The sequence below is a fragment of the Cucumis melo genome, chromosome 3 (assembly GCF_025177605.1).
Source record: "Cucumis melo cultivar AY chromosome 3, USDA_Cmelo_AY_1.0, whole genome shotgun sequence".
In the NCBI taxonomy this organism is placed as follows: domain Eukaryota; kingdom Viridiplantae; phylum Streptophyta; class Magnoliopsida; order Cucurbitales; family Cucurbitaceae; genus Cucumis; species Cucumis melo.
In genome coordinates, this window is record NC_066859.1 from 29,717,744 (window position 1) to 29,737,977 (window position 20,234).

At 31.9% G+C, this 20,234-nt stretch overlaps 3 protein-coding genes across 3 annotated transcripts; 1 reads left to right on the forward strand and 2 right to left on the reverse strand.

Moving 5' to 3' along the window:
• Nucleotides 1-1,275: 1,275 nt before the first annotated feature.
• Nucleotides 1,276-5,937, forward strand: LOC103487882 (uncharacterized). The gene is made up of 8 exons (XM_008446390.3): nt 1,276-2,444; nt 2,861-2,981; nt 3,122-3,211; nt 3,289-3,969; nt 4,295-4,661; nt 4,815-4,896; nt 5,037-5,286; nt 5,507-5,937. Exons 1-7 carry the CDS (start codon nt 2,223-2,225, stop codon nt 5,241-5,243), a joined length of 1,770 nt encoding a protein of 589 aa, XP_008444612.1. The 5' UTR covers nt 1,276-2,222; the 3' UTR covers nt 5,244-5,286; nt 5,507-5,937.
• A 2,466-nt stretch (nt 5,938-8,403) lies between these two features.
• On the reverse strand, nt 8,404-9,591 carry LOC103487880 (transcription factor HEC3-like). The gene is made up of 2 exons (XM_008446387.2): nt 9,203-9,591; nt 8,404-9,012 (listed from the first exon to the last, which is right to left on the reverse strand). The coding sequence occupies exons 1-2, from the start codon at nt 9,455-9,457 to the stop codon at nt 8,566-8,568; spliced, it is 702 nt and encodes a 233-aa protein (XP_008444609.2). The 5' UTR covers nt 9,458-9,591; the 3' UTR covers nt 8,404-8,565.
• Nucleotides 9,592-18,129: 8,538 nt separating this feature from the next.
• Nucleotides 18,130-19,904, reverse strand: LOC103487881 (heat stress transcription factor B-4). Its single transcript, XM_008446388.3, has 2 exons — nt 19,440-19,904; nt 18,130-19,259 (listed from the first exon to the last, which is right to left on the reverse strand). The coding sequence occupies exons 1-2, from the start codon at nt 19,686-19,688 to the stop codon at nt 18,381-18,383; spliced, it is 1,128 nt and encodes a 375-aa protein (XP_008444610.1). The 5' UTR covers nt 19,689-19,904; the 3' UTR covers nt 18,130-18,380.
• Nucleotides 19,905-20,234: the final 330 nt, after the last annotated feature.

A 20,234-nucleotide genomic window follows, 5' to 3' on the forward strand; every position in this document is an offset into this window, starting at 1 on the left:
ACATGATTCAATAAAATGTTGATCCAGCTATGGCATTAATGAGGATATTGTACTTAGTTTGACGATTACGCAAAGAGGTACACTTATACTTATGCTCATACTCACTCTCTCTCACTTATTTCATAATATATATATATATATATATATATATATATATATATATATATATATATCCAATCTATCTATTACTTATACATCACTTTTCCACTCTGTGCAAATTCGCAGACACAAAATTTATAAAAACGTCATAATGAAACCCAATTATTCCATTGACCACAACTTATTTTATTCGAAACTAATTAAGATATCGATTATGAATTTTAGGTGGACAAAAATGAAATCAAAATCTAAAATTTGTTAGGGGCTGTTCATCAATAATCATCCAAACCGACAGATTGGTGAAGTGTGAACTTTGAGAGAAGGAAACCAAAACCAACCCTTTTTATTTCTTCTGTTCTTGTGGTCCTTTCCCTTCCAAAATTTCATATCCTTATTCTCTACGTTCACCGACAATGTACTTCTTCCTTTACTTTTATTTATTTATTTTGAAGCCTAAAATGGTGAAATTAAAAGAAGTATATATATATATATATAGAGAGAGAGAGAGATCATCTAATAATTGTTATTTTTCTTTAGTTTCAATGAACCCTGAGAATGATGAAAGTGGTTGTAAAATTCCGTAGTCATATATACCATATTAAACTGAAGAGCATTAAAATAGGCAATTAAGAGGTAAATGTTCATAGGGGGGGGGGGGGGGGGGAGGCTAATGCATATGGCAAATTAGCAAAGAAGGTATAGGAAAACGATGCTTCAATAAAAGGTAGTGGAAAAATAGGGTTGTGTTGATTTCTTTTGTTTTAAAAGCTTAGTTATGAATTGAATATCACTATTTCAAGATTACGATTGTTTTTAAATGCATGTGATCTCCTCTTTTTAGGGGTTCACTTTTTTCTTTTGTCTAACCTTTTATCAGATGCTTTCTCGTAGATCTCATCTCATATTAATAACATTTTTTTTTATATTTATTTAGTGTCAAATAGAACTAATCAATTCTTTGACATATTCTTCTATATGTTCTTACTAACATTCTCTCTTGTATTTGTATAATGAGTAGAGGTGTTACAAACTTCTATGAGTATGTGAGGAAGTCAATGGTTAAGATTTTACTATAAATTTGGTTATGAGAATTTTATTTGATTTTGTACTTTTGTATGTTGAAATAACTCATTGAGTTGTACTCAATTATTGTTGTTTTTTCTTTTGGGTAAATGTAGAAAATTTATGTGGAACCCTGGGCTGATGTTCATAAATGATAGGTCAGAGTCAGACATTGAAAATAGATATCATTGCAATTATTATTTATTTAAAAGATAGAAGAGGGAAGATGAAAGAGGGGCTTCACATTTTTTCAAGGTCAATCTCTTGGCATGCATTTGGGTGATTCTTTGGTCAGATTTACTAACAATTTTACATTTCTTTAATCTGCCCCCCATCACATGCACTACCCACGAGCTTTCCTTTTTTCAATTACCAATTTTTTAATTCACTATACATACATCACTATTGTTTCTTATCATTTGTATTTTAATCCTTTCATATCAAATAAGAAGGAAATTGAAACAAAGCTGTAAAATTGTAAGGTTTTAATAGTGAAATGATTGGGTAAAACTTTTTTTTTTCTTAAAGGAGAAAAAGAGAGAGAAGGAATCAAATTAGCTTAGACTAGTAAGAAGTAGACAAGTGGGGCAGAAATGGTGGCAGTGGCAGTGATTGATTATGTGGGTGTTGCAGTTTTGCTCGCCGTTCAAACGGGGAGCTCGAAGGAACCTCGACGCTTGAAAAATTAAACCTACAAATCTCTCTAATTCCATTACTGTTTTACCGTTTCTATTCTATGAGTCCTAACTTTTTCATTTCAAACAACTATCCACTCTGTATTTTTACAGGCGTTAACAAATATGTCTCTTGTCGATTGAAACAGAGTGGTTGTTCTGTCTTTTTTTACGGTGATGTTCTTAAATAAATAAGGTTCCTTCCACGAAGGAATCTCATTATCCCCAGAAATAGAACATTTTGTTAATTTAATTCCTATTCTGTGGAAGTTGAACTTTGGACGGATTGTCCGGGTAAATCATAAGGCTCTTAGCGATTCCCTCCACTGCCCGCCATTTCAACCAATATCCTTTTCTATTTCTCTAGGGGCTGTGTTACTGTAATGTATGCAGGGAAGTAGAGTGAGGAAGGCGCCGGAGATGGGGTTTCAGGAACAAACTGCGTCGTCCAGGCCAGGCTTTAGAGCTCGTGATTCCAGCCCCGATTCTGTCATTTACGCTCTTGAATCGAGTTTCAGTCTCTTTTCTTCTGCTTCTGCCAGTGTGGAGCGCTGCTCTTTTGCGTCGGAGGCACACGACCGCGATTCTCTCATCTCTGAAATCTCACTTGTAAATCTCACTTCTCTCTGTCTTCTTGTCGCATTGACTCAAATGGGGTTGATTATTTTCTAGTTTGTTTTTCTGGGGTTTTCGTTTTTCTGAATGATATCAAAGATTAGCGATGAACTGGTAAAATGGGGTGGTTTATTTCGTGCTTTGTTTCAATGGGGATTTTGTTTAGTAATGTTAGAGACTAGAGACGAATGGGAAAATTGGGGTTGTTCATGTCGTAGTTTGTTTTCGTGGGGTTTTTTATTTTCTTGAGTTAAATTCCAAATATTGGCAACGAATCCGGGAAGTCTCCTCGTCTGAACACTGTAATGAAATAGGGACTTCGGAGGCGAGTACAGGGCTGTGAAGATGATTGATCAGATGGAAAAAGGGAGCTGGGATTGAAATTTTTTGTTTTGTGATTTTGATTGCAGCATTTGGCAGGGCATGATGAAGGAAACCACGAGAGTTTCGGTGGTCCAGATCCAGATCCAAACAAACCTGCACTAAGCAACAAACACAGTCGTCTCTATACAAAGGGAGAAAAAGCGAAAGGTACAGCTAGATTTTACGCTCCGTGGCATAAGAATAAAAAGAAAGGGGAAAAAAGTAGAATCTCACAAAGAAACACCCACAGAAACTTTTGCATACTACAAATTTGATTCTAATTGGCTTTTCTCACACTTAATGCTCAGCAAATCAAAAGGATGACAGCAATGTCGATTTAGAAGATGAGAATAGAACCGTCGATTCAGCGAGGAATTCCTTTTCCCTTGCCCTGAAAGGTATTACAGAACCAGCTCCATTTCCTTTTCTAAGTCTTTATCAACAATATTTACTTGAATTGGGGTTGGTTTTACAGAGTGTCAAGATCATAGATCCAGATCTGAAGCTCAATCCAGGAAGCTGGACAGAAGGAGACCTGCTTCATTGGATCTAAATAACGCTACCACCACTTCCTCACCTCGTTTGGCAGCTGTCAAGAAGAACCCTGTAGTATCAACGCGCAAAACTGGAACATTTCCAAGCCCTGGGACGCCGAATTATCGGCACAATAGCTTTGGTATGCAAAAGGGGTGGAGCTCAGAGCGTGTGCCATTGCACAACAATGGTGGTCGGAAACATGCTAATAACCCTGCATTGCTGACTCTCAATAGCGGCAGAACATTGCCATCAAAGTGGGAAGATGCTGAAAGGTGGATCTTTAGTCCCATATCCGGTGATGGAGTTGTGAGGAACTCAGTTCCACTTCCTCAACGGCGACCGAAGTCGAAAAGTGGGCCACTTGGCCCTCCTGGTTCTGCATACTATTCACTATATTCACCAGCAGTTCCGGCCTACGAAGGTGGGAGTTTTGGGAATTTCATTACAGGGTCGCCATTTTCAGCTGGAGTGATATCAGCTAATAGCTTGGGGATTCATTCCAGTGGGCATGAAGGGGCCTTTCATGGACAAACAGAGCCCTCCATGGCGCGATCACTTAGTGTCCATGGATGCTCTGAAATGTTGGGTCAATTGTCATCAACAACAGGCTTGCAAGAAGGTAAAGGCCGCTCTGAGTTATTCTTCTTTTCTTAAACATGAGTTGCTTAATAAATTTAAAAAAAGATCATTGGTCCTGCGTTATTTCACTTTAATCACTCTGTTCATTTTCTTAGCAATTTTATAATGGATCCTGATTCTAGCGCCGGGTTATAGAATAGCTATCGCATATTTTATGTCGACAACAAAAGACTGCTTTGGACCCTATTGATTTATACGAAAATAGGAAAAGATGATATCTTGCTTGAGAAAATGGTCTGTACTTGAGCAGGCTACCAATTACACCAATTGTAGCGCTAAAGAGTTTGTGTTAAAATTCTTCGCAGAATCAGGTGACAATCTAACTACAGTCAAGGATTCAAGGACAGATGTTTCTCGTGTTGTTTCAAGAAGGGACATGGCTACACAAATGAGCCCAGAGAGTAGTGTCCATTCATCTCCCAAGACGAGACCGTCAATCTCTGCCTCAAGTTCATCAGCTATGCATATGTTTGAGCTGGGAGCTGTCACTTCTAAGTTGGAGATCAGGGATGTACAAGTTGATAATCAAGTTACTATGACAAGATGGTCTAAGAAACATAAAGGCTCGTTTCCTTGGAGAGACTCTCTTGATGACAAGAGGAAGAAAGATGCTGATACGGTTTCTCGATGTTCGGATCTAGACATTCCTCACATAGGAAAAAGTATTTCAAAGTATGTTCTTCCTGCTCATGTCACATGCATCTGATTTGTAATAAATCCTACAATTCATTACTGGTCCAAGGAAAAACGAGCACATTGAATGAAAAATTATGCCAGCAGTTAATTCGCTGACTTGGTGTTCTTTTCTAACTCTGGCTCTTGCAGGGTTAAGCGTGAGGAAGCCAAAATAACTGCATGGGAAAATCTACAGAAAGCAAAAGCTGATGCAGCTATACGGAAACTTGAGGTTCTGGCCTTCTTTTATAGTTCTTGATACATCATTTCATACTTTTCTTTTCCATAATTAGCATTTCTTGTGATTGATGGATAGTAGATACAATATATAGTTTTTCCTTTTGCTGCTACTCATTGAGAATCATGCATCAGATGAAGCTGGAAAAGAAGAGAGCGACGTCAATGGATAAGATTATGAATAAACTGAAATCTGCTCAGAAGAGAGCCCAAGAAATGAGGAGTTCAGTGATGGCAAACCAGTCGCCCCAAGATAACAGGACATCTGTCAAGTCTCTATCTTTTTATCGAACCCGTCCGATGGGTTCCCTAAGTGGTTGTTTCACCTGCCATGCTTTTTAGTACTCCGTTGATTACCAATTCCCTAATATGGCCGTTCAACCAGGTGATTAAACTTTCACTGTCTTATTTTCTTACTCGTCGGAATAGATTTCAAATATGTTCAAACGTCATATTCTTGGTTGCAATTTTTTTACGGGGAGCTCAATCAAATCTCGATCTCCTTTTCACATTCCTGTCAAACAATTATGCTGTAATACTCTTGAGAAGATCTGCTACTTGAAATCACAATCTTTTGTACTGATATGTTTAAGATTTTATCACAGGAATACTTAAAGTGCTGGGCCTCCCTATGTCTGCAGTTTGTTCTGGAACAAAAGTTTCGTTTTCATAAAAATTTCTCGTTAATGTTGATCAAGGCAGTCATGGATCTTGTTTTGACATAGAGTTGATATTTACTGATAAATTGGCGTTTAAGAACATGGAACGACATTGTATAGATGAAGAGATGCTGCTGCTTCCACTCGAATGTGGTGTCGATGCAGCTTTCTCGTGGTGTGGTTAATTATTCTACTAGAAATTCCAAATGAGCTTGTAAAACATTCATAACCAACTTCATGGGAGGTGAAATATCAGAAACTTTCTGTAGCCAACTTCCATGTAGACGAAAGTTCGAAATTTCGTGCAATGTTTGTAACTAAAGTAACCCCTTTTCTCTAATCTGTTTAATTCTTAACAGGTTTTGTTTTCTACTAAACCATATTGTCTAAGGATTGGTCGTGTTATATGCACAAAAGAATTATTGAACAGCTGCTGGCTGTGTTCATCTCAGTTGTTGAATTGACCCAGTGATATATAGTGAACAAATTAAACATTAGTAGTTTGATTCTCTAAACTAATCCAGACAGGGAGGCTAATATTTTTGTGTGTATTTTGCATGTAAAATTAATTGAGAAGGTGATTTTAAATAAATGAATAAAACAAACCCTAAATAAGTTTGCCAAACAAACTATAGATGATGCATTTAAATCATCCTATAATTGTTTATTATCCGTGCAAAAGCAAATATTAAATAGTCCTAGAGATTGTCTTCGAGGTAAGTCTTTTGTAGCTTCCATAATTGGTATAACCTACAAATTTTGGAGGGATACAATCTTATATTTCAATTCAATAATTATAATAAGTTCCAATTCTTGAGATGATAATCTGTGTTTTAATGCAAATATCCATTTGGCGTCGGTGCGACCTTTTTTTTTAGTAGATCTGACTTTTGGGCACAGTACTCTCTTTTTAGCCTTAGCATTTATTATTCCCTCTGATTTATATTTTCAAATATGGAACATTAAAAGTAAGAAACATCAATATCCTTTCCAAAAGGAAATATATATATATATATATATATATATATATATATATACTTAATACACTCCGCCACTATTCATTTTTGTGTGCTTCCTTTTTCCCTACTTATTTAAAAAGTATTATATCAAAAATAATAATAATAATAATAAGAAGAATTGTCACACATGATAGATTTTAATTAAATAATTTGATAAGATGCAAAAGATAGATAATACTTGAGATATACGTTGTTATTTTTCAAAGTAATATGCCCACTTAAGCAATGCATATCAAGATAAGATTTAAGCAAAAATTTCTTTTTACAACTTGAAATTCGTCGTAAAAATTTGTATCCCAATACATGCCATTTTTTATGAATAATTTTTGTTTGATATTAATTTTTGAATGATCAAAATTTATCTCTAACATTCTTAAAAATAAAATCACTTTCCTTCTAATGATCAAAGTGATTATTGGCTGATTACTTAGCTTGGAGTTGGTTTCCTCCGATTTCACTTTATTTATACCTACAATATTGAAATTCTCTGTATTATTCTTTCATTTCTTTATCTAATTTTTACTCACTTCCTAATTTTCGTCAAAGTTTTATATATTAATTTAAATCTTAATTACACATCCTAATGATTTTAAAATATAGCAAAATAAATTATAATATAGTTAAATTTCACATTCGTGCCTATCATTTATTAGAATCTAATAAATACGTAAAGGTGATAGGTTTTACCTTTCTATCGGTTTTTAACTCTCTTTTGCTTTTTTTTTTTTTTTTTTGTCACCCTCTAACATTTTTTCTCTTTTTAACTTTTTCTTTTGTCTCCATCCCTAGTCTTTCACTTCATTCTCTAACTTCTTACTCTTCAAATTTCTTGTCTCTCGCTTTTAACCCTTTTTTGGTCTATTATACATAAAAAAAATGTCGTCATTTCATTTACAATAGAATTTAAATTTCTAGGACTTTATTACTCAAATATCTTTAAATACCATTTTAATCTGTATATTTTGAAGTTTAAATAATATTAACTAATGTCATTCCCAATAACATCCAATTTTAATCTGACCAATTGTGGATTTAAAGTTAAATTTTATCCCAATAATAACAAATTAACATTACTTAAAAGATCTTTTAAGACAAAAAAAAAAAAAAAAAAAAGTCGAGTAAAGTTAGCATGTAATTATATTTTCCACACTGGAAACTCAGACAGAGAGCGGTGTTAAATGAAATGGGTTGAATGGTAGTGCCACGTGGGCAATTAGGTGACGTGTGAGAAAGGGTCTTCGATGATTAGACGTCGAACGGTCGGAAACGCCGTACACGTGTTGGGAGGGATGGCTTCAGATTAGACGACGTCATCATTGTAAACAAAAAAAAAAGAAAAAAAAGTAAAAGTAGCCGTAAGAGCCACCCACCACTCCTTGTCAGACTTTTCATGTGCACATCACGTGCTTGTTTCCTCAATTTTAATGTATTTGTATTGTATAATGGTCCAGGTGTCACATAATTTCAAAATTCTTATAAACCTTATTATAAAATTGAATCCCTGCAGCAACCCCTCCCAAGCTCCATAATACCCAATAAATCTATTATAATATTAAACGTATTTTTTGACGATATATTGATTGTATAGGAATTTACTTATGGCTAACTCACGTAATAAACCAAAATCAAACTCAGTTTGGCTTTCATTAAAGTAAATACTATTAGGTCGAACAAGTACACGACCTTGTTTGTTAAAGGAAAAAAATAAGCACAACAACTTTGTCGATTCCAACAATGTTTTTTTTTTTTTTTTTTTTGTGAAAATATATTTAGTTAATTATCCTAAATAGGAAACTAATTAATAGATGAAAGAACAAGGAAAGCGAAACAAAAATTGTCATGAGACATAAAAGTTTTTCTCAAACAGTTAGAGTACAAGAGATGTCTCTTTCATGAAACCTCGTCACTGCATGTGAGTGACGATCTTACAAATCTTATCAAATTTTGGAACTCTACCGGCCAATCATCGTAAACGAAAAAAGAAAATCAAGCATCTTGGTCCAGGTGGTGATGTGGATGAGTTGGGAATTGAGGAAAGTGGATCAAGTGTTGTTTATTATTATAATGAGCGACGGTGGGAAAGACGTAGGCGGAGGAGGAGGAGGAGGCGGCGGCGATTTGGAGTGAATGGAGTTGGTTTTTCAAAAACTTAAGGTAATGAATGGCTTCGTCTAACATGGAAGCGGTGTCCATTTTGGTGCCACCTGGGACTATTCTTTGAAGGATTCTGATTCTTTCGCTAATTCTCTCTCTTCTATGCCTTGCCGCTACGCTCTGTGGATCTTTTGAAATCTTAACATTCCGTCGCTTTGGTGCCTTCACTGCTTCTGGGTCTATCTCTATTGGCTGCATTGCTGCTATTCTGTATATCATCTCTCTCATCCCTCCGCCCATTGATTCTGATTCCGATCCTTCCACTTCCTCCTCCCCCGTCTTCTCCAAAACATATTCATAAATCGGCCGCAAATTAGAAATTCTAATATTTTTTAACATAAACGTGAAAAAGAAAGAACTAAAAATCAAATAATCCTCATTCCATGGAATATTAGGTTATTAGTTATACAATAAAAAAAGTGATTAAAAAGTACTCAAAGTAAAAGAGTTATATATATATGATACGTACCGTGCCGGAATTGCGGGTGGCTGGAAAATGGGCTCTCCACCGGGCAGCGGCGGAATAGGGCGGAAAAGACGGCGGTGCAACAGGGTGAGTGGCGTTATTCATAGAAAGAGTGGTTGGTGGGATATTATTAAATGAAGGAAAAATAAGATGTGAAGTGGAAGCAATATTGGAACTACCAAAACCAAAATCCAAAGTAGTTGCAATTTCATTATATTCAAAATTCTCTCCAAATTTTCCCATCTCCTCAATATCCATCACCAAATCCCTCTCTCAATTAATTATTACCAAAAAGGAAGAAAAAAAAAGTCAATTAAACAATTACAAAAGGCTCGAATTTTATAGAAATTTTCAGAAGAAGAAGAAGGTGAAAGAAGGTTGGTATCTGCGGGGGAAACACACCAATATTATATTTCTAGTGAAACCTTATTTATATATCGATTTAATATAGAGCAAAAAAATCATTTAATATCATATAATATATATGCAATAATGTAGTGTTGAGACATGTGTCATATATCTAAGGGTTTTTTTTTTTATTTGATTAATTGACCAATAATTTGGGATATTTAACAATAATATCCGGTTTTGTACTTGTTGTTTTTAAATTATTGGATGTATCATAGAATCGAAGATAAAGAGATTGTTGACATTGCATTCAGCTGAAATGATTGAGTGAAAAAAAAAATTGCTGGAAATTGATTGGCAATTTTAATTTTCAAAGCTATTTTAAATCTCTCTCTCAATAATATTCCAAACCTCTTTCAAATTTCCAATGATTCACACTCAAATAATAAGCATACTATGCATAAACAATAAATAAAATAATGAGATTCTTAAAATTAAAAAAAAAAAAAAACCTTTTATTTGTTTGTTTTCCAAATTGATTTTTACATATATTAGACTCTGTGTAATTTTTGTAGGGGAATTAATCCTCATTAGTGATTAATATTATTTAACCTTTGATGGTTGAATATCATAAATGGGTTCTAAATTCTATTGAAGGCTATCGTGGTGTTTAAGGATGTATGGAAGGAAGGTGCTCTTCTCTCTCATAAATGCAATTGTTCTTTTTTTAAAACATCTCATAAATGCACTTAACGGTATATATTTAGTCATCGATAAATTCAGAGCGGTATATATAAAATTAATTTCTATACCTCATAAAATTCTTGGTAATGCAAAGAATGGCTATTTAATTCTTTTTTTTTTTTATTATTATTTTTATAATTTAGTTCAATGGCTATTTAATTCACAAACATCGATAATAATGTAGGAAATAATAATATAAAGCAATTATTCTTTAATAAAAATGTTCAACTAGGTTAAGCATGCTTTTCCCAAGAGTTGAAAGATTATTTGCATCCTTCACCAAAACTTAATTTATTTTAACTTTAAATAAAAGCTTATTCTCATATAATTTGTATCGATAAAAATAAATAAGACAATAATTAAGAACAACAATCTTTTAGACTATATTTTTTATTTTTATTTGAAAATGTCTCATGGAGATGATTATTTTCTCTTTTATATACACAAATATCCTTTTACTTAGTCAATATTAAAGATTAATTTGGTACAATTTCAACAAGTTGAATGTAATTATGTTATTCTAAAATACTACTACTACTCATGCTAGTTCTACGAAGGCATATGCACCTAGTTTATTTAAACTAATACTATTTATGGTGTCCTACAAAAATTAATATTTATGAAGATAGGAACGGAACTCATATATGTGGTTTTGGAAAAGTGCGAATCCTAAAAATAAATGTAATCTAATATAACCGTATGTTTTTTTTTTTTCTAAGTATAAGAACAAAACAATTAATTAATTAATTAATTAATTGAATGGGAATTGGATTTGAGAAGAAAATTAATTGAAGGGATAGGGATAGGGATAGGGATAGGGATAGGGATAATAAAAATAAGAAGGAATATGAAGAGACAAGTGGGTTTAAATATATGTTTGGATGAAGAAATGGGTTAGAAGGGTAAAATTAAGTTAGGGTGACACCACATGAAAAGGGTCAGAAATATCAGGGAGTTCGTATTATAATTTATCCTCATCATTTCATTTTATTATGGTGTGTGCTTTCTTTTGCAGTTTGAATCATTAAATTTCATGCATCCTTTTCTTTCTTGGTTGCTTTCATTGGAACGCCATTCGAGAAGGATTAGCTTCTTCTCAAACAAACCCTACTTTTCTTCTTCTCTTTCATCACTTTTGATTAATTTCCCCCCAAAAGAAAATTAGTATTGATTTAATTTTATATGTTAAATTAGAACATTATAGAAATAACTTAATGAGTGGATTAAGATTTTGTTCATGTTTTATGGGTTATTATACATCTGTTCTTTTTTTTTTTTTATATATATATATATAATTTGCTTCAATACTATATAATGGGTTTGTGTCAAGTTTGGCGTTAAATCGTTAAATCCTAAAACATTCTCATATTATTTTGCAACTTCAAGTATGGCTTAGAGGGGTAAAGTTAATCAGGTACAAATAAAGTCACATTATTGGTCCATGACATATAATTAAATAAAATTAACACTATGTTTTTTTTTTATATATATATATATAAATAAAAGGAGCATCAAAGCATGTCCCACTATGCATACACTTTCATAGAGTTCTTTTATAATATATATGGTAATTCACAAGTTTACCCTAATTACATATCAATTGGGACAAGGGTTATTACAACCCCTAATAAAATTTAGAAAGTTAATTGCTGAAATTAAAACTTTAAAAGTGTAATTGTAACGAACACCATAGTGTAGGGATGGTTTGTGCAATTTTTTGTTACTTTATTTTACTATGTAACGAAAATCGAATGCGTCAATTTGCTATGGTTAATAATTCTCCTTAAACATATAAAAGATGAACTAAAATAAATCGAAGAAATCTAGACAACATTTCCACAACCTATATAATTAATATCATTTATAATAGCATGTACTCTCCAAATTGACTTTATTATCATGATAATTATTTTTTAAAGAGATCATCCTTCAGTAACTCCGCTGATATAGCAAGAAAATATATATATATATATAAAAAAAAGGAAGGCTAAGTAAAGAAAAGCTTTCCAATTCAACAGATAAGGAGAAGCATCTGATAATTACAAAAGGAGTTTAGACTTTGTACACAACAAAGTGTACTCATTGATTTGATAATATCCTCTCTTAGTTTCTTTTCTTCGTCTTTGAAAATTCAATGGGTAGGTTAGAATAAATTTAATAACAATAATACTTTAATCACTCAAAATACACCAGACTTTCTATATATATTCCAATACCAAGTTAAAATCATTAATTGACTTAAAACCCACAAACCAATAGATTATTATAAATGTAATTATACCAACGCTTTATTGTATATAACATGTCATTAACGGTAAAATATTGTACGAGGATTTAGCAAAAATGAGAGGACATAACTCATTTACATAGTTAAAGCTAATATAGTTTATTTTCTTCCTCAGTCAGCATAGTTAGAAAAATAATAAAAATAAATTAAAATTGCCAAAAACGTTAAAACATTATACTGCATTAGGTGGGTGTGTATTGTAATTATTCTTGTAATTATGACAGAAACTATTGTTTGAAAACTGTTACTCAAAAAATTGCTGAGATGGTTAAGGTTGGGGGTTTAGTCCTCAAGATTGTTTTTAGTTAGGTAGTAAGGAAGCACACACTATAGACTAACTAAAAGACAATACATTTATTATTACAATCTAACATAGATTTTCCCAAGTTGCCTTTGTCTCATATCACTTTGGCTTTACCTAATTTAAAATTTACAGCCTATCCCAAAATGCCTGCAAAATAATATAATATAGTTAAGACAGACACATTTGAAGCAACAACAAGACGTGAATAAACAGACATGTTCTTCAACACTCATCAATCTCTATATGCAATACATAACCAATTGAAATCAAACCATTTTCCAAAAGAAAAAAAAAAAAAAAAAAAAGAAGAAAGAAAGAAACTGCAATTTTAGGAATCTTGCTGTTGGAAATCCATTTTCCAATTTTTTGTTCTTTCTAACAGGCAAGAGCACGTAACATTATCACTTACAGAACCTTATCTTTTTCATCCCCCACACCCCACTTGTATTGTTCTTTCAAAAAATTTAAAAAATAAATAAATAAAGAGTGAGTTATAAATGATTAATAATGAATATACAATGAATTGAGGAAAGGGTTATTGAGATTAAAAAAATAATATAGTGTGATTTTCCATTGGAACATCCAAATTGGTGCAGGTACGGTTCAGATTAAACAATTGGTTTGTCCACTCTTTTACTAACACAAACGGCCCCCCTCTTCCGTTCTTTGCATCATCTTCTTCAATTTCTCTCTTTTCTTTTTATAAGAAAAAAAAAAGCATTCTTTATGTTATTTATTTATTCATGTTTTAATGCATTGAAACAGATAGTCAAAGTAAAGAGAAGCTGCCATTAATGACCAGCTTTTGTGCTTTGGCTTGGGGCGAAGGTGAATAAACTTGAAGAAGATACAGAATATATCTCCACAGATCTATTTCTTTCCTAACATCATTTCATATATCTTTGTTCTAATGCATGATCTTTTATACTTTCATTTTAAACTTTCTTTAAGTTAGATTAAAAATTTTCTTCTAATTTAACTGACAATTCGTCCATACAACATTTGAGTGTAAGAAAAACTTAAAGATAATTAATTTTAAGGTAATCAAGTCAAAGAGAATAATTATCTCCTTTGGAATCTTGGTGAAGATATGTTTATTTATTTATTTATATAAATTTACTTTTCACTTCAAAATTTAATGGATGTCAATAGAGGAATGCATTGTAAAGTTATAATATATACATAAATTAGGTATTAACAACGAGAGAAATTTCATCTTAAACTTTGAGTATGGTTTCAATTAGATTATGGTATATGCAAGAATGTTGGAAAATCAATTCTAAGTTTATTTTGTCTCTAGGTAAAACCAAAAAATAATTTCTCGATTTATTAATTTCTTACATTAATATATACATAGGTTAAATACATTACATGCATAAATAAATAAACACGTCTGTTTACAATAATTTTTATTCTTTATTAAACAAACAAGAGTTGGGCTACAAACCCACATGCAAAAGAAGGTCTTTCCTTTATTGGGCCTTGTGGGCTTTCCTTCAAAGCTGAATGCCCATAGATCCTTTCCCTCTTTCACCAGACGAGAAGATTTATTTTAATTATTTATATCAGTTTTTCTGTTTTAAAAAAAAAGGTATTAGGCTTAATTGAAAAAAAAAAATAGTATACAACAAATTGAATTAAAATTGTAAAAAATTAGAGATGAAACTCGAAAGATTTCACGATTAGAAACTACAACATGAATCATATTAGTACACTATTAAAATGTTACATGCTTTTGTCATAAATGTGATTGTACAAAAATGACTTTAAAAGTATTTGATAGATGTTTGTTTTGATTATAAAATAGAAAAGATCATATTCTTCCATATCTTTCAATTTTAAATAATCATATACTGTACATGATGTCGTACTTTGAATATTCATGAAAAATACTATTAATTAATAGCAAAAAAAAAATTTATGTAATGTGTAATATATGTATATATGTATATACACACACACATACATATCGTGGTTATTTGTATTATCATATTCTTTATTATTTATGAGGAACTAAAGTGAGGTTCAGGAATCCGTTGACTGTGATCAGAAATTGCCTCCATAAAAAAAATATTCTTTATTTTGAAATTTATGTCAAATTATTTAAAAATCATTTTTTATTTTTACTATCGTAAAAAGATGTGTCTAATCCATTCTTTTTCCTTTCTCTTTTTCTTTTCTACCTTTCATCCACTATCACTAGGTAATCATTTTTAATGGAAATACTTATATTTTATATCCAAAAAGGACAAAACAAATATATATATATATATATATATATATATATATATATATATATTACACAATTTGAAGGGTTAAAGTTTTATTTCAAGACCCTTTATTTTCTATTTTTTAAAATATAGTTGGCTATTTTGAAGCAAAATGTGGTTGGCTTAATTGTTTCAATTTTCAGTTTTTCTAAAAAATAAAAATGAAAATGTATGAAGAGTTAGTGCAAACTTAGTTTGGTAGTTGAAATTTTAATTTAGGTATGTAGATTAATTTGGAGTAATATCTCCTAAATCCAATAATTGACTTAATGAGATTAATAGAGAAGGGCTTAAGGGAGCAGTGGTAGAATTCTAAGGTGAGGGTATTAGTGGTGAATTTCTTATATATTGTTAGAATATAATTGAGTCCATGAAAAGGGTTTGAAGCATGTATATAATTACAATTGATTTGTGATAAAGTGGTTCCACAAAAAAAGAAAAATGGAAGAAAGCAAAGAGAAAGAAGAGAAGAAAAAACAAAAGTGGAAAGAAAAGCCTTTTCTTTTTTTCTTTTAAAAGACTGAAATGAGTACGCACAAAACGATGAGGTTAAAAGGCAAAATGGGAAAGAAAAAGAAGAAGAAAAAAAAAACTGAGTTACCACACGCACCACACGGGTTTAGAAATTCACACGTATGTATAAAAGAAGTCACGTGCGACACTCGTTGAGGGAGAGAGAGAGAGAGAGAGAAAAAATAATAATAAGAATAATAATAATAATAATATAAATAAGATGGTGGGTTGGGTTTTATTGGAAAAAGGTTAGGGATTTATAGTACGAAATGAAATGATTGCACGACAAAGATATTCTGAAACTTAACCCTTTTTCTTTTTATTTTCTTTCCTTTTTCTTTTTCTTTTCGTTTTGTTTTTATGTCTTTCTTCAAATCGAAAAAATTTGGATCCCTTTTTTTTTTTTTTTTTTTTTTTTTTTTTTTTTTTTTTTTTTTTGACTTTACCTTTCTTCACCACACACTGTGTCTCCTCTCACTTTCTCTGCACCAACCTCTTACTCATTTCTTCTCTTCTTCTACTTCTTTCCCCTCATCCTCTCAAATTACCTCTCTTTTCTTTTGTTTAATATTTAGTTTGTTGTTTGTCATGACTTGTTTATAAATAAAAAAATAATTTGAAAGGGCAACTTAATTAGCTTAATTTTAATTAACCATTTTCCATAAGTTTAATCATAGTTCCCAATGATGTTTTATTATTTTTTTTAATGTAGCTAATTAAGGGTTATTGTAGATACTTTGTTGACATCATCTTTAAATCTCTCTGCCTTCTCAGCATCTTCTTCAGAAGCCTAGATGCCTTCTTAGATACAAATGTTTTGTTTTCTTATTTTTATTAAAAAGGAATATTTGGGTAACAAAAAAGTACATCTGTAATCTGCTTTATAACATTATTAACGTATTATGATAAAGTTATCTTTTTTATTTCAATAAAATTTGTCTGCATGAACGTCCTTGTTTTTACTGCAAGTTAATTATCAACGAGTTTTTTACTAGTATTTCAAATCAGGAAAGATGATTATATATCAACAAAACAAGGGTAAAGTCAAATAAATACATATACATTCTGATCTAGAAAACAAAGATTTAAACTTCCCTATATCAGTATTCAACAAATAAAAGTAATGAAGTTGAACATGAAGTACTATTTACCAAACCGATTCCTGAAAAATAAATATAAAAATAAACTTTTTGTGGTAATTATTAAAATGATGTTTTTTCATGTGGGTTTTCAAACTCATCATTGGACATAAATCCTTTTGTTTTCAAAGTAGCATCCATATACTCTACAAATAGAAAAATGAAAATAAACTATAGGCAGGAATTATATAAAACCCATCATCCTATGATATATATTATTCAAAATAGTATAAAGTAGGTAGAGTTTGATTATGTTAATTTACTCATCTAACAGTCAATGATTCCTTTTTAGGTGGTTCAAAATATGGGAAGAAGAGAAACTAGAGGGGAAGAGTGAGGCTTTTGGAATTTGTGAAAGAATAAGGAGGGACCAAAAAATAGGACATATTGGTCCATTACTCAGATATCTATTCTGTTCATATAATATATACTTGAAAAGTATAAGTAAAAGACACAGAAGTTTTTGGTCCTTCAGGAAGCTAAGAAGAATATAAGAACAATTTGAAAGATACACAAACCCTGATCTCTAACATTTATTTCACTTCCCATTTTACCCTTTTTTTTTCCTTTCCTTCCTTTCACTTTCATCCAATTTGCTCCTTTTTTTTTGTGGAAGAAAAGCATGGCTAGTAACAATTATCATAACCCTTTTCTTTTCCAAGTAAAACTTTCCCATTTTTTATTTTACAATAATGACCATATGATATATGAATTGTGATTTATTATTATTATTATTATTATTATTATTATTATTATTATTATTATTATTATTATTATTATTATTATTATTATTATTATTATTATTTATATATTTAAATCCCAATATTCATAAAAAATAGTGATATAAATAAGGGGTGAGCCGCATGTGCTTTAGAAACAAATCTTCTTGAGGTCACATATCTTTACTACTTGAGAATATTATATTTATTAAATCATTAATTCTTCTGGAATGTATCCTTTTTTTTCCATCAGAGAAACAAAAGGCAATTAAGAAATGTATGAAATCTCCACCATTTTTCTTTTTCTATCTTTCCCTACTAATGGAAAACTGAAACTTTCAGAGTTTGTATCAGGAAAACCACAGGCTGAAATCAAGAAATTATGTTAACAAAAGAAAAAGGAATCAAAATTAATTATTATCCCAATTGTCTCATTTGTGCTTTAAACCATAGCTTAAATAATTTAATTCGACTTTTTTTTTTTTTTTGTGTTTTTCTTCTGTTAGCTCACTCAACAAAATTCCATATCTACTGTCACCTTATTTTCTTAAAGTCAAAAGTTGGATCTCACTTTCCTACGATTGTACTAAAAAAAACCCACCTACAAGTTTAATTAATTATCTTTCATGAGCATTAGAATAACAAAGATTGAAATGTACAAGATAATCACATACACCATTCACAAGTTCCCCCACACAAAATACTCCAACAGTTCTCAAATCGAACCGAACTGATCCGGTCAAAAATAACAAAAAAGAAAGGGAATAATAAAAAAGAAGATAATAAAAAATTGAATAATCTTAAGAGAGAATTGAAGAAAGGAAAAAAAGGAGAGTATTGGAGAGAATGAGGAACAACTAGGAGGTGGAAGGAGGCATAAGATTGAGGCCCAAATTGTCACCTTTTTCCAAGATCAAGCGAGAATTCTTGTTGGTATCTGACACATTGGAACAAATAGAAACATAATTAGTAGTAGTATCAGGATGCATCCTCTTCTTAGACGATGAAATCGCCACTCCGAACAGCTTGGTTTTGCAACTATTGTTATCAGCTTCTCCAACGTCAAGCTCCGTAACTGCACTCTTAGACGTTGCAGTTGGAGAGCTGACAAAATGAGTTGTAACAATAGTACCAGGAACGGAAAAGTGATTAGTAGTAGTTGAAGTAGTATTAGGAGGAGAGATTCCAAGAAAATGATTGAGGGGTTTTTGGGAATTAGCTGTTGAAGATGGATGATGAGAGAGAAGTAAAGAAGGGAAAGAATTGCTAGGAGAAACAGGCTTCACATGGTTTTGAACAAAATAGATAATATCATTATAAAGTTTCCTCATATGACTAAGCTCCGAAATCAGCATAGAGTTATTCCTTCTTAACCTCTCATTATCCTCAGACAAAGCTGTCACCGAACTCATCATATTGTAATTACTCGCACGACTATTGTTACTAATAATTCCACTTCCCATAACCGAATATCCACCTGTCCCCGTAGCCCTCGGTGCCACTGGTGGTGAGTCGCACCAATTGATTTGCTCATCTGAATCCGACGGCGAAATGCTAACTCGTGTCGAAAATGGGAAAAAACTAGGACCGTTGATGTTTCCAAGATGGTGATGGGAGTAAGGCAGTTGTGGCTGAGCAGTTTTTCGTCTATGAATCTCACATAACAAATGTTTTTCTCCTTTTCTGAAGAACTCATTCGCAAACTCCCATCTGTCTGGCACAATCTTTCTAAAACCCTAATCCAAAAAAAAAAAAAAAACAGAACATGTTAGAAAACACTCCAAATTGAGCATTATTCGTTGTATGATCAGTTGAGCTACGAGGCACGACGAGGGTGTTAAATATGTATCAACTCAGACGAGATATTCTCCTGCATCTAATAAAAAAAATAAGAAGAGAAGTTGTGAATTACATACGTAGGTGTTGAGCTGACGAACGAAGCTAGAGAAGTTATTGTGTTTGAAGTAGTTAGGGAGGAGATCGCGGGCGAACTCCGGAGGACGCCAGACTACGAAAGTGGTATCGTCTTCGCCCCAGGAGACAATGTGATCGGTGGAGGGGTCGTCGACTAATTGATAGGTTTTGGAGAGAAAAGGGGCAGGTACAGACTTGTGAGAGTCCAAAGAAAGTAAGATGCCTTCACAATTGTCAAGCATTACAGACATAGTTTGAAGAAGAAAGAAGTCGGAATGGAAACTCTAACTTTTGCAATTTCTTCTAAGAAACAAAAACAAAAGTTAAGGAATGAGAGGGACTGAGTGTGTGGAATAAAATAAATGAATTTTGGTAACACGTAGAAGAGAAAAAGGATGTGAAGTTATTGTGGAAATCTCTAACTGTAATCTCAACATATATATTTCTTTTTTACTTTATAGTTATCAGAAAAACACTTTGATTCCACTCATCTTCAAGTATCTCTATATTAAATGTTTAATCACAAATTGACACACAGCCAACATTTGAATTTTTTAGAACAAAGTATCTTTTTAATACTTATTTTTCTTGTGTGATTGAAAAAGATGCACGAAGATACGTATAGTTTATTGGTATTTTTGTTAGAATAATCAGTGTGTTAAATTACTATTGTTTTTCTTTTAAAAAAATGAAATTCTCTCTCCTCGGTTAGTGAGAGAGAGAATATGTGTCTGTCTGTATAGAACTGTGGAAATAAGGGCATTTCAAGACAAACCCGTGACTCTCACTTTCTCTCT

Coding starts and splice junctions, on each gene's coding strand:
- LOC103487880 (XM_008446387.2), bottom strand. CDS start 9,457: ATGGATATTGAGGAGATGGGAAAATTTGGAGAGAATTTTGAATATAAT. Junction 9,013..9,202: donor CCACCCGCAATTCCGGCACG/GTACGTATCATA, acceptor GTTTTGGAGAAG/ACGGGGGAGGAGGAAGTGGA.
- LOC103487881 (XM_008446388.3), bottom strand. CDS start 19,688: ATGTCTGTAATGCTTGACAATTGTGAAGGCATCTTACTTTCTTTGGAC. Junction 19,260..19,439: donor TTCGTCAGCTCAACACCTAC/GTATGTAATTCA, acceptor TTTTTGGATTAG/GGTTTTAGAAAGATTGTGCC.
- LOC103487882 (XM_008446390.3), top strand. CDS start 2,223: ATGCAGGGAAGTAGAGTGAGGAAGGCGCCGGAGATGGGGTTTCAGGAA. Junction 4,662..4,814: donor ATAGGAAAAAGTATTTCAAA/GTATGTTCTTCC, acceptor TGGCTCTTGCAG/GGTTAAGCGTGAGGAAGCCA. Junction 4,897..5,036: donor CAGCTATACGGAAACTTGAG/GTTCTGGCCTTC, acceptor ATCATGCATCAG/ATGAAGCTGGAAAAGAAGAG.